Genomic DNA, 13,117 nt, shown 5'->3' on the forward strand with positions numbered 1-13,117 from the left:
CCTGTCAGTCAGCTCCTAAATCAATTCATAGAAGTGTAATTTTATCTTGAAAATGGCGATTTTATGAATTGGGACATAGGGGACATACAGTGCTGAAGTGCTTTAGTGGGCCCTTTTTTTTTTATTTGAATGAAAATGAGACATCACGTGAAAAACTGGTTAACACAACTTAAAACTTATCAAAGTAACTTATTCAATAAAAACAGTGATAGCTGCTCTTTAAAGTTGGAAAACACTAAAAATAATGGAAAATAGATATTTATTGTTCTTTTTGTAAGTATAAGGTCTCCAGGCTCATTTTTAAACCTTTCAATCAATAAAACCATGCGTCAAATCCACATAAATCAAGTGCTTCTGTTATTACTCTTGTCCACGTTTGCTATGGATTGTCCATGGATTGTGCTATAAACTACATTTCCCTACACCCTCTGCTGGTAGAGAGAGGGCTGAACTTCCTGCCTGAGTTACATGTTAGTGCTCTGTAGAGCAGGTCACAGAATGCAAGCAGCCAGAGCCATGACAAGTAAGTGACATTAGTATGTTCATGTGTTACTCCTGTTCAAACTATTTGTAATAAGTGATATATGCATTTGTTTTATCTTCAGTCTATTTTAATATTATTTGCAGGACCTCTAACAAGCACACACCACCAGCAAAGTGTATGTAGTCAGCTGGTTATAAACATAAAGTAAACTAAACAATTCCGGTTGAGAATTGTGTATTGCATAGATTATCTCTATATATTTCAGTGTGTGCCTTTATTTTAGATTAACCCCTTAAGGATACAGCTTCATAAATAAAACATTTCCATCATGGGGTTAATGAATACCTTCAAACCAATGATTGGCAGACTCCTGCAGCCTTATACTCCTCCTCTACTGTCAATCCTGGTAATGTTAGTCTAATCGGATGCTTCTCTGAGAAGACCCGGCACAGCTGGTACAATCTGCCAACCCAGTGCTTCTCCATGGAAAGCATGAGATCTTGTGGTTCTCATAGAGAAGCATTTGGGGACACACAATATCCAGCATCAGTGTTCTTTGCATGCTGGTTAAATAATTCACTAATCATTTGTGTTGGAAGCCCCTAGTAGGTTTAGAAATTGCAGATTTTAATCAGTGTCGTTTCTCACAAAATTATCATGCTGTGCATAACGACACTGATAGTGAAGGTGTTCAATAATTTTATAGTCTTCAATATGGAAGCATCTCTAGTGCGGTCAGTTTGACAGTCATTGGAGACTTTTTTTTATGGCTTAATGTAAACATTGCCATTACTCTGATGCTCTACATTGAGACAATGCAGGATTAAAGAGAAACTGTGGTGCCAGAAAAACAAAGTTGTTTTCCTGGCACGATATCTCCCTATAGTGCCCCCCTATGTCAAGCCCCTCATCCCCCATGCTGGCCGGGGGAGACCTAATGTGCATGCGAGGCAAGTGCAGCGCTCACAATAATACTTCCTCTATGGGGTTTTCGGTGATGTCTTGCCACCCCAGATGATATGATTGCGATATATATATATATATATATATATATATATCTTTTTCTAATATAAAATATTGGTCCTTTCAGAGTACAACTTTAATTATGCATACTAATATGCAGACACAGACAATCTCATTGATGCACAGCCTCATAGACAAACAATCTCAGGCTTTTCAATGTTAACACTGACTTTTCAGAGAAAAGGCAGTGTTTACATTGCTTCCTAGTGACACCTCTAGTGACAGACACTCAGACGGTCACTAGAGGTGCTTCCTGTGTCAGTGCTGCACAGTGTGCAGCACCTACATTCAGGGCCTCCACACTCTGGAGGCGCTGAACGTTCCCCATAGAGATACATTGAGGAGATGCTGATTGGTGTAACGTTTTTCAGCCAATTACATGGCAAAGCATTGGATTGGCTTGATGATCTCAGCCATAGAGGCAGGGCCAGTCGAGGGGGGACCTGCACGTCGTGGGAAAAACGCTTTTTTTTAAAAATACACACCACATGACACACACACACCTTATAAGACACATACATACCATGACAGACACACATTACATGACACACACACACACACACACACTCAGACTGACACACATAATTGCTACCTGTGGGCGACCGGCCAGGGGGTCGTGCAGGGCAGACAGCTGTCTGTGCTGGCGGCTGCAGGGGGAGCTGTGCTGTCTCTGCTCTGCTCACCAGTGCGCAGCTTAATGAGACCGGGGCCGGAATATGACGTCATATTCCAGCCCCGGTCTCATTAAAGGACCACTATAGTCACCCAGACCACTTCAGCTTAATGAAGTGGTCTGGGTGCCAGGTCCAGCTAGGATTATCCCTTTTTTTCTATAAACATAGCAGTTTCAGAGAAACTGCTATGTTTATAATAGGGTTAATCCAGCCTCTAGTGGCTGTCTCATTGACAGCCGCTAGAGGCGCTTCCGCGCTTCTCACTGTGATTTTCACAGTGAGAAGACGCCAGCGTCCATAGGAAAGCATTGAGAATGCTTTCCTATGGACTGGCTGAATATGCGCGCGCATGCGCATTCAGCCAATAACGACGACAAGGAGGAGGAGAGTCCCCCGCCCGGCACTGGAAAAATAGGTCAATTTAACCCCTTCCACCCCCTAGAGCCCGGCGGGAGTATGTTTTCCTGGCACTATAGTGGTCCTTTAAGTAGCGCGGGGAGCAGAGACAGCACCGCTCCCCCTGCGGCTGCCATCACAGCTTCCCCTGCAGCCGTCAGCACAGACTGCTGTCTGCCCGGCCCCAGGTGCTGATGGCCTACCGGGAAATTTCCTGGTATCCCGGTGGGCCAATCCGACCCTACCTAAATACCTCTAGTGTCTCTCCACTAGAGGTAGAGTTAACCCACAAAGGTAATTATTGCAGTTTATTAAAAAACTGCACTAATTACCACTGGAGGGTTAAGGGACCTGGCAATATGCACCCACACCACATCAATGAGCTATACTGGTCTGGGAGCCTATAGTGCCCCTTTAAGGACTATGTACCAAAAACAAACTTAAAGGCTTAATCCTCCCTCCATGGCCAGGTCTGCTTTTAGAAGACGTCATTGTAGTCTGTGTCTGAATGTACAGCATTTCTGCTTTAAAGCCGTGCACATATAGAGACATATTCACCTATGTTCTGGGGGCTAGTTACATCCCCAGCACACGCTCATGGTACATAGTTCTGAAATGCCTAATAGTAATTCTGTGCAAAATGTCCATCTGCTGTCAGCACACTGACGACAGATGTAATCAGCTTCTCCCTAGCATGCAACAAGCCTGCAAAGGGAAACCTTGCTCTCCTCTCCTTCACTCCAGCTGACCCACCCCACTTCTCTGCATGCATTGAAATTGTTTTTTAAAAGTCCTTATACCATCTTTTCGTCCTCCTTCCCCAGCGCAGGGCATGTGCCCTGATTCTGGAGAATGGTTCAATCTAATGTAATTGAAACAGGGCATGGAATCCAGTGAAGGGAGCTTCAATCGCTCTGGATTCTAGGTACGTTTAACCTAATTTTGCTTGTTTTTTTAACAGGGAACGACTTATTACTATTACCCTACTGGACATTCTAAATTAAAAGAGAGAGTTTTTTTTATAAAGCGTTAGTCATTTTTTCTTTTCAATCTTAGTTTTATTGAGGCATCAAAAAATATGGTACAGAAAGGAAGAATAAAGTCATGTCAGCGACATCAAAACAACACAAAATCGAATGTAGAATTTACATCTCTCTTAGTGACCTGCCTCATTTTTGAAAAGTAAGGCATACACGATATAATAAGATGCGTAGAGAAACGCTGAAGTAATTTTAATACACTGGGTTATCCTGACTGGGAAGGTAGTTCACCTGGAGTCACTAACTGTAAATTTCTCGCGATAGGAATCCGCATTACATGAATATGGTAGGCCTGGGTTAGTGCTGGCCACTCAGTACGAATGTACATAACCTAGGCCAGGGTGTGAAGGTTGTCTATGCCTGTTAGGCGGTCATCCGGTGACATGTGGTGGGGGGAACGGTACGTTTAGTAGGTCGTGTTAGGCATTTTACTGAAGCGTTGGATACGTGGAGCATTTCTGGGGACCCAAACAAACAGGAACAGGGTAAACCTGCGTGAAATATTCATAATATAAAGTGAAGTGCTGGATTGAAAGATTTTAACATAAAGATTTAAATGATAATGAAGTTTCATGTCCTTCAGATTAGCCTCTGCTGCAATGAGCGCTGCGAAATGAAGGAAGCAGTGGAAATGCTTTCAGCCGATCCTAAAATTCTCATTAAATGAAATTCAAGTGCTCTCTGTATCCCCGAAACTCCAGCAAAGCAGGGAATGTTGAGATATGTAGTTTCCGTAGCAGCAACAGCTTCATTCTTGAAAATATATGAATGAAACAATAGCACAAAATGGAAAATACTGTGTAGCTTTTATCAGCTTAGTAATGGTGCCATCCATGTTATTAGCATTACAGGAGCAGTTTTTGTAACCTGCACATTGAGAAGCAGAGAGATTTATTTTTCTGAAATAAAATAATTTTAATCCCGTTTAAACTTTGGTCTAACATACTCAGCCAAACCTTTCAAATATTTATTTTTATTATTGAGTAACCTGTTCTGTTCTAAAAGGCAAAATGGACTTTAGAGTTTTGGAAGGTAGAGTGTACCCGCTGATGGGTAAGAAGAATTCATGTAAAGATTATGCAAACTTAAATAAATCATTCACATGTTTTAATGGTACACGCTAAGCAATGCACAGACTACAGCTCAATTTATAACAAAAATCTTCTCAGCGTCTGGGGACTGCTTGGCTGAGAGAACTGGACTAACCTGTCCCCATCAATCTTAGACTGTCAATGTCATCTTGGTGGGACATTATTGATAATGCCAAAGATTTAATTTTACATATTCAGTGTGCCAAGAAACGGGCAGGTTCCCGGTGTGGGAAATAGAAGGGTTTATTGCTTTTAAAAGGTATACCGGTACATATTAAACTGGAAAATAACACATTGTGGACAACATAACTGCTACAGCAAGCACCAACATATTCTGGAGAGCTGTACAATAGGTGGACTATCATATACGTAGTTGTAACAAGACAGGTTGGACGTACAAGAACAGAAGGTCCTGCTCAAATGAGCTTTCGTTCTAAGGGGAGTGAGGTAAAATGGCAGAAGAAATCATGGTTAAACAGTCATATGTTTTTCGATTTGTATGTTAATCAAGTTGATGACTGCTCTACACATTTCCTATTTCCAGAATTCCGATTAGCAGTAGTTCAGCTTTTTGTTACTTCGGACAAATCCCAGAACCTAAAAAGAGCAAGCCAGTTAATAAAAGATGCCGCACAACAAGGAGCTCATGTCGTAGCGCTGCCTGTGAGTATCGTATTTTTTTCCCATTTAAATGGTACCTATCATACCACTATCAACTTGGCAGAAAGTAATTCCTCTTCAGATTTCATATATAAATTGTGCTAATGTATAGTGTTCTCTATAAAACAATGCTAAGACCTCGCTTTCCCTCCCTCCCTCCAGGCAGACAGGCTATCGGCATAGACTCGATGCCCATGTCTGTCTGCAAGAAAACACGCCATCTGGCTGTTCTCAAACCTTTAAAGCGTTTAACCTTTAGGCGCATAGTTAGAGAACTGTGCTAAGTGCGGGGAAGCCATGAGAAGCAGTCCTGAGAAAAAGGACAGGTTCACTTTAAACATTTTGAAATTGAACAATTTCTACTCCCGTGTATTTGTCCACAGTCCCAAAGCTCTGTGGTTTTCCATTGAAGGTTAGGATAGTATGTTTTCTTCAATACATACATTGGAGTTATGTATAAACATGATCAGATTCACTTTCACATTTGCTTATTTATAATACTGTGCCTTATGTTGAAGACATCTTTATACATTGGTGACTTGTTTTACCTTTCAATCCATCTTTCTGCTACTTTCTTTTTTTCTGAATTTTTTTAAATTCATTTTTGTGTACATTTTTTTTTTTGCCCTCTTTGTCTCTTCCATGTGATTGCACCACTGATTAAATTCACAAAATAAGACAATGGTTATTACACATTAACTGTTTATCCTTAAACAAAAAAAAAAGGAAAATTGTAAAACCTGCTTTCTTGTCACGATAACTCGCCAATCTGAGAAAAAGAAGGGACTCTTTTGTAGTTTTTATTTTATTTACACTGTAAGCGACAAAATTGGGAACCAAAAATTTAAATAAGAGAAGAGGCGCAGTAAGGAATATTTTGGCACAAATAAGGAAATAAATAAACACAAACAGGAATAGTACCTGAAAAATATGTTTGTTCTTATGAGGTTTCCGAGTCTATTTAGTAATAATGAGAATGGTGTTGATTTAATATTACAATCTCCTGTAATGCATAGTGCCTGGTTCTTTATTGTACTGTCAGTCTTTCTGGTTGTCACACACATCCTTATTTATTTGTTATTTTTTGATCCTAGGAATGCTTTAATTCTCCGTATGGGACTAAATATTTTGCGGAGTATGCAGAGACGATTCCGGGGCAATCTACGCAGATGCTGTCCCAAGTAGCTAAAGAATGTGGCGTCTATGTTGTCGGAGGTTTGGTTTTTTTCATGCCTAGTGCTGAATACAGAAAATGTCACACGGCACTGTACTGTGTAATATTATTTCGCTATAGATTCCACCAATCCAGACTGGTTTTGAGTGAGAAGATAAAATGTGAAAGCCTAGCTTTACACAGTTACCTTTCTATGTTGTTATTGTTGCCAAAATCAAATTTCACTGGATTCTACCTATCGATCGTATGGTTTACTATGAAATACCTGTAGTCAGAAGGAATCAGACAGTGACACTTACAGATTTATTTATTCAGAATTGTGAGGAATTGAAAGTGAATATCAAATTCTAGGCCACAATAGTTGAATTAGAAAAATGTTCAGTTTGGCTATTTTGGATTAGACCTGTTAATTCCAGAAAATACAGATATTTTGTTGTTGTTAACACTGTATTTATGTAATGAACATAAGCGTGAATGTGATAATTCTTGTAAGAAAATAATAAGCTGTCATATTTTATTGCAATGGTTATCCAATATTAATAACCTTACAATCCATTTGGCCTTTAATGAGCCAAGTGTTTATTTTAAATTATGACACACTTCTTTTTGGAACTAAATATGTTAAGGAACTTTCTTTTCAGGAATGTGAAAATATAAAAACCGCATGTCCTGTATTTGCGATTTTTGTTCCTGAAATTAATTCTCCCTTTCTACAGGTTCAATCCCTGAGGAGGATGCTGGGAAATTGTACAATACATGCGCTGTGTTTGGTCCAGATGGAGGCTTGTTGGCAAAACACCGGAAGGTAAATAAATTGTTCTGTTGTAAAATAAAATATATATACAATCTTGCACAAATGAAATATGTTCAGTGGAACCACGGTAAACCTAATGGAGAGATATATGGCTGGGCTTTCTACCAGCCAGGTCTTAACTATGTCACTGCCACCTCAGCTAATGCATTGTCTGCTTAGAAGACAAAATGTAAATGTCCTTTCGGCTTTATTAGTTTTGTTACCTGCGAGAACCAGTCTTATAATCTGTTAACATGGAGAAATCTAGTTTGCTGACTGTATTCTTCTTAACAGATTCACCTGTTTGATATCGATGTTCCTGGGAAAATCCGTTTCCAAGAATCAGAAACCTTGAGTTGCGGAGACAGCTTCACAGTGTTTGAGACCCGTAAGATCCTTTTAGTAAAACTCTGTAATGCTTATTCACTAAACTATGAGATGTCTGGAATTCAAAACACATTTTAGGCGACAATGGCCCAAACAGAGACATTCTCTCATGTCAACTATGTTTCCAGTTTGTCTATTTTGGCTTAACAAAATGAAATTCAAGTTCAATTTCTGACAGTTAAAACTTTTAATGAACACCCCTGTCTGTATAGAATGTGAAGCCGGATGACTATTGTACAGAAAGAGTGGTGTATTCCAGACAGAATTCCTGTTTTACGTGGATTGTGTGCAGCGTTGTACAATAACGTGGCTGCCAGATTTTCCTTTCTCCATATAGCTTCTCTCCCAACCAGGCCGATGCAGTAGACACACTGGCCTCTGAAGCATGTTATACCCCACTGTACTCGAAGGTTTGTTGTTAATTTAGTTATGTGAGTGTAAATGTAAATTGTACACGACAAGCGTTTAATGTTGGCGTTTTCTCAAATGAGATGGCGCAGAACGTGAAATAGGTGTTTTGCGGGTGATTGTTGCTATTTGTTCCATAGTTGCACTTTAGAAAAGTGCCTAGTCTGCCTGAATTTTGAGAAATTCCGGCATATTCGCCGTCTCGTCTAGATTCCGAGGACTGTGTTATTGAAACCAGTGACAGATCACCAAGCGTTTACCCATTTATGTATCAGAGACAAGCCCAGTGAATAGCTGTGGAGTTGGGTGGTCACATTTCTGCCACTGAAAAGTTTAAAATTTGTATTTTCTGTGTGTTCCTGCTTCTCCATTTGAAAAGCCTACTGCCACGGCATCCCGGAGCTGTTTTAAAGAATCTGTTTTGCTTTCCGCAGTTGTGTCTTTTAAACCTATTTCATGCAGCTTGTGAATTATCGCTAACTTACATTTATGTCATTTAAACAGCTTACTGCAAAATAGGAGTGGGGATCTGTTATGACATGAGATTTGCTGAACTTGCCCAAATATACGCAAGAAAAGGTACGAATTTGGTCTTATTCTGCTGAAGTAGATTTATGAGAAACAAAAATGTAAAATAGACTCTAAGTAACAGCAGATCTTCATGTACTGGAACAAGTTCTAACATTAGGTTCTCATCTAATCTTTTCCTATTTTATTATTTATTGATATATTTTTGCCAGACAAGAAAAACGGCTGCTTCTCACAGGTTTTGTATTAGTGATTTTACCATTATATATTTATTTTCGGGTTTTTATGCTTTACAGTTTGAATGGTGTTTCCACTTAAACTTGTAATTGAATTATCTGTAAATTGAAAAACTGAGTAGCTGATTTTGTTACTATGTAACTGTATTCCTTGTTTATGTCTATAATCACTCTAAACAATATGTAGCCATGACGATGTACATGAAGGCTGTAACTATTCACATCAAAAATTAGACAAGATTTGTTAAAGGTAAACCAGTTACAGTCTCACTCTGTCTAGCTGCACTTTGCCGAATGGGAAAATTTAGTATAGTAAAGCGAAATTGTTTTTATATATATATATTTTTTTTTCTATACTTTTTTTTTTTTTTTCCAGGAAATGTAATATTTTATTATTAATGCCATTTATATAGCGCCAACAGATTCCGTAGCGCTTTACAATATTATGAGAGGGGGGATTTAACTATAAATAGGACAATTACAAATAAACTTACGGGAACAATAGGTTGAAGAGGACCCTGCTCAATCAAGCTTACATTCTATAGGAGGTGGGGTGTAAAACACATTAGGACAGGAATTTGCAGTCAAATAAGGTGGGCTGCCCTTTAGGAGAGGGCAAGAGACAGGTATGTGAGGTAGGGGTTAGTCTTGGAGGCCATAAGCTTTCCTAAAGAGATGGGTTTTAAGGCACTTCTTAAAAGATGCAAGACTAGGGGAGAGTCTGATGGCGGTAGGCAGGCTATTCCATAGGAAGGGAGCCGCCCGCGAGAAGTCCTGCAAGCGCGAGTTGGCCGTACGGGTGCGGACAACGGACAGGAGGTGGTCACGGGCAGAGCGGAGAGACCGAGAAGGGACATACCTATGCATCTGTGAGGAGATATAAGAGGGGCTACAGTTGTTCAGTGCTTTATAGGTGTGAGTTAGTACCTTGAATTGACTATTATAGATTATTTAATAATTTTACTTGACTTTGCATTGTTCTCTTAGTATCAGACTGAAACATTGCTTTGCTCATTATAGGATGCAAGTTATTGCTTTATCCAGGAGCGTTTAATATGACAACAGGGCCAGCCCACTGGGAGCTGTTACAGAGGGCGCGGTAAGTATTAATAAAGCTAGTTTCATATTTCATGCCTTTCAGCACAGGGTACTAATGCTTCTTTATTGTCGCTTTTCAGAGCTGTGGATAATCAGGTCTACGTTGCAACTGTATCTCCAGCACGAGATGAAAAGGCTTCGTATATTGCATGGGGACACAGCACCGTGGTTAGTCCATGGTAAGCCAGACAGGGGCGTAGTCTTTTTGTGTGAACAAGATTGTTTAATATACAAATCAACATGCTAATGAGCACCTTAAATTGATTGTGTGTGTGTGTGTGTGTGATTGAGCACAAATACAGGGTTATTTACTAAACTATTCTTTATTGGGATATTCAAATTGAATTTTAACTTTTAGGTTCATAATCAAATTGGAAATTTGACAATTGTGATATAAAATTTGAAATTCACTTTTAATTTCTAAAAACAAAAAAACAAAAAAAACTCTTTAGTAGATACCTTGATAGTATATATTGTATACTGTCTAGTGTATGGATTCTCATATATTGTGTGAATTGGTTGTTATACCTGTGGTATTTACTATCCCTGTAACTTCAATTCCTCTCTCTCTCGCAACTTATGGTCATAAAATATCCCCAATGATCGTGTGCTTTTTGACTTTTTTTTTTTAATATTTAATCTTTATTTCAGAAAATATTTTTTATAAATACACAATCACGAGACCATACAGTACAACATAGACAAAATTATGTGTTTATATATGTAGCATAGTGCTATATCTTCTTCTATTCCCATTATTTTAACACATTGCTCATATTCAAAATTTAAATGTTACAACACATAACAGACACATCGACACAAAACATAATTTAACCCCTTAAGGACATAATAAAAGGAATCATGACGGAATATTTCCGTCATGTGTCCTTAAGGGGTTAATATTATAAAGCTCTTCTTAATTATTCCTGCGAGAGGGACCAGAATAGCTCGGACTTCAATATATCATGTTGCCAATCTGCTCTTGTTGGGCTATATTATACTTTATATTGTGTTCAGGGGGTTAGAGTTAAAAAAATATGTCTGCTGTATCTTACACAGCCATTCCTTCATCCTTTTCCTATCTGTTGACGTTATTCCCATTTCCATCTTTAACTGATATACCAGTTGTTCTTTAACGAAGTCTTAACATGGAACCTTAGTAGATCTCCAGTTTCTTGCCATCAATATATGCCTAACTAGTGCAAAGAATTGCCCAAAGATTTTGATAAATATTTAGATGCAGTAAAAAGATGCTCGGGAATAAATGAGTTTTGAGATTAGTAATCTTCTTTATTTTAATGGCAATCATACTTCAGAAAGAAATATTGACCCACACTCCCACCAAATATCCATCATCCCTCCATTATGAGAATCACTTTTCCAACATCTGTCGCAAATATTTAAATGCATTTTTGCTAGTCTACTTGGAGTTAAGTACCATCTATTCTGATAAATTGAGACAATGTATATTCTTTGAAACAATAGCTATGGATGTTTTCCAATCATGGTAACTTATATTCGTATGTATGTCTTTTTCCCATTTATTTATTGTGAAACGGATCAGATTTTCAGGATCTCTTTAATATAGATCAAGACACCTTGACACCATTTTCTTTATAGTGTTTATTTATTTTATTTTATTTCTTCAGGTTTTACTTGTTTTTTGATTTATCTTTAAGTAAATGATCGTTTAGATAACCCTTTGCCCTTGTATATGTAAAAATATCTTTACTATCAATATTATATTCCAGATTTAAAGAATTAGTCTTTCATTTTACAATTTTTTTTATTCTATTGTCGATTTCCTAAATTCTGAGATTAATTTATTTCTGTATATTTAGGTCCATCATGTTACTATTTAATTGACTTATAGGAAGACTAGTAATTATTTTATCTTGCTCATCCTTTCTAAGCTTGTTCCATATAGTTAATATATTATTAAGAGGTAAAAATAAATCTAGGTATAGCTTTAACTCTATTTGTCCAGAATAAGGTACTTAATTCCTCCTTCTGCTTCCCTTTGTTATATTTAAATTGTTCCATTTCATACCATATTTGGTTCTTTACAATGTCAGCAACATTCTACATTTTAAACCCCTTAAGGACCAAACTTCTGGGAAAAAAAGGGAATCATGACATGTCACACATGTCATGTGTCCTTAAGGGGTTAAACAAGCTTTTAAAGATGCTATAACTTAATGGAATTTTCCTTTCATTACCGAATGAAGGGCGATATAGAGCTGCAAATATGCCCATAACATCATGGGGTCTTTGAGATCAGATTATGATCTGCAATATTTTTTTTGTGTGTTTTTGATTAGCAAACGTATCTTTGTTGCCACTGTTATTTATTCATTAACATAATTGAGCTACCTTTGCATGCTGGAGTGGTATCATCTTAGGTTTCTGTCATAATGTTTGTTTTTATATTGCAGGGGAGAGGTTATAGCAAAGGCGGGTACAGAGGAATCTATCACCTCTGCAGATATAGGTACGAGAAACCATTTATATTCTGTTTATGCTATTGAAGGATCTTTCCAGCTACTAAAGTGTTTTTTTTATAATCCTGCATGATACACTTTAATCGTTTGTCTCCTAATCTCAAAGTCCTGCGTAGTTTAATTTTATAATAATCTTAATGTTTATAATTATTCATTAGAAAAATAAATAAAAAGTCCAGCCGCGCTGCTGTTTACGTGAAATATAAAACTCTAACTTAGAAATCTATGGGAGGACAGGGATTTACTGAGAGAAATCCGCATTTTTATAACTGTCTGACCCAAGGTACATGTATATGGCTGAAAGATCCTGTCATATACTAAAGGTAGGGATATTTCTAATTTTCTACATATACTTCATTTAAAAAAAAAAAAAAAGTCTTCACGAAAAGGTTATTATATTAAAATTGTTTTGAGATGACCGTTGTCCTTTTTAAGTACTAATTTAACGTACTGAATAACTGTTTATTATAATTTTATCTTACAGATGTGCAATATCTCGATGAGATCCGACAACAAATTCCTATTACTAAACAACGTCGCCTCGATCTGTACAATGTAGAAGAAAAGAAGAAATCGTAGTGTGTGCATACATTGTAAAATAAATGTAACTCTATCTGGGTCTTA

At 37.8% G+C, this 13,117-nt stretch overlaps 1 protein-coding gene across 1 annotated transcript; it reads left to right on the plus strand.

Moving 5' to 3' along the window:
- Nucleotides 1-426: 426 nt before the first annotated feature.
- On the plus strand, nt 427-13,117 carry NIT2 (nitrilase family member 2). The gene is made up of 10 exons (XM_063443410.1): nt 427-523; nt 5,253-5,371; nt 6,463-6,583; nt 7,259-7,347; nt 7,630-7,723; nt 8,635-8,709; nt 9,915-9,993; nt 10,073-10,171; nt 12,428-12,483; nt 12,978-13,117. The coding sequence occupies exons 1-10, from the start codon at nt 469-471 to the stop codon at nt 13,070-13,072; spliced, it is 882 nt and encodes a 293-aa protein (XP_063299480.1). The 5' UTR covers nt 427-468; the 3' UTR covers nt 13,073-13,117.

The sequence above is a fragment of the Pelobates fuscus genome, chromosome 1, assembly GCF_036172605.1.
Source record: "Pelobates fuscus isolate aPelFus1 chromosome 1, aPelFus1.pri, whole genome shotgun sequence".
Taxonomy (NCBI): domain Eukaryota; kingdom Metazoa; phylum Chordata; class Amphibia; order Anura; family Pelobatidae; genus Pelobates; species Pelobates fuscus.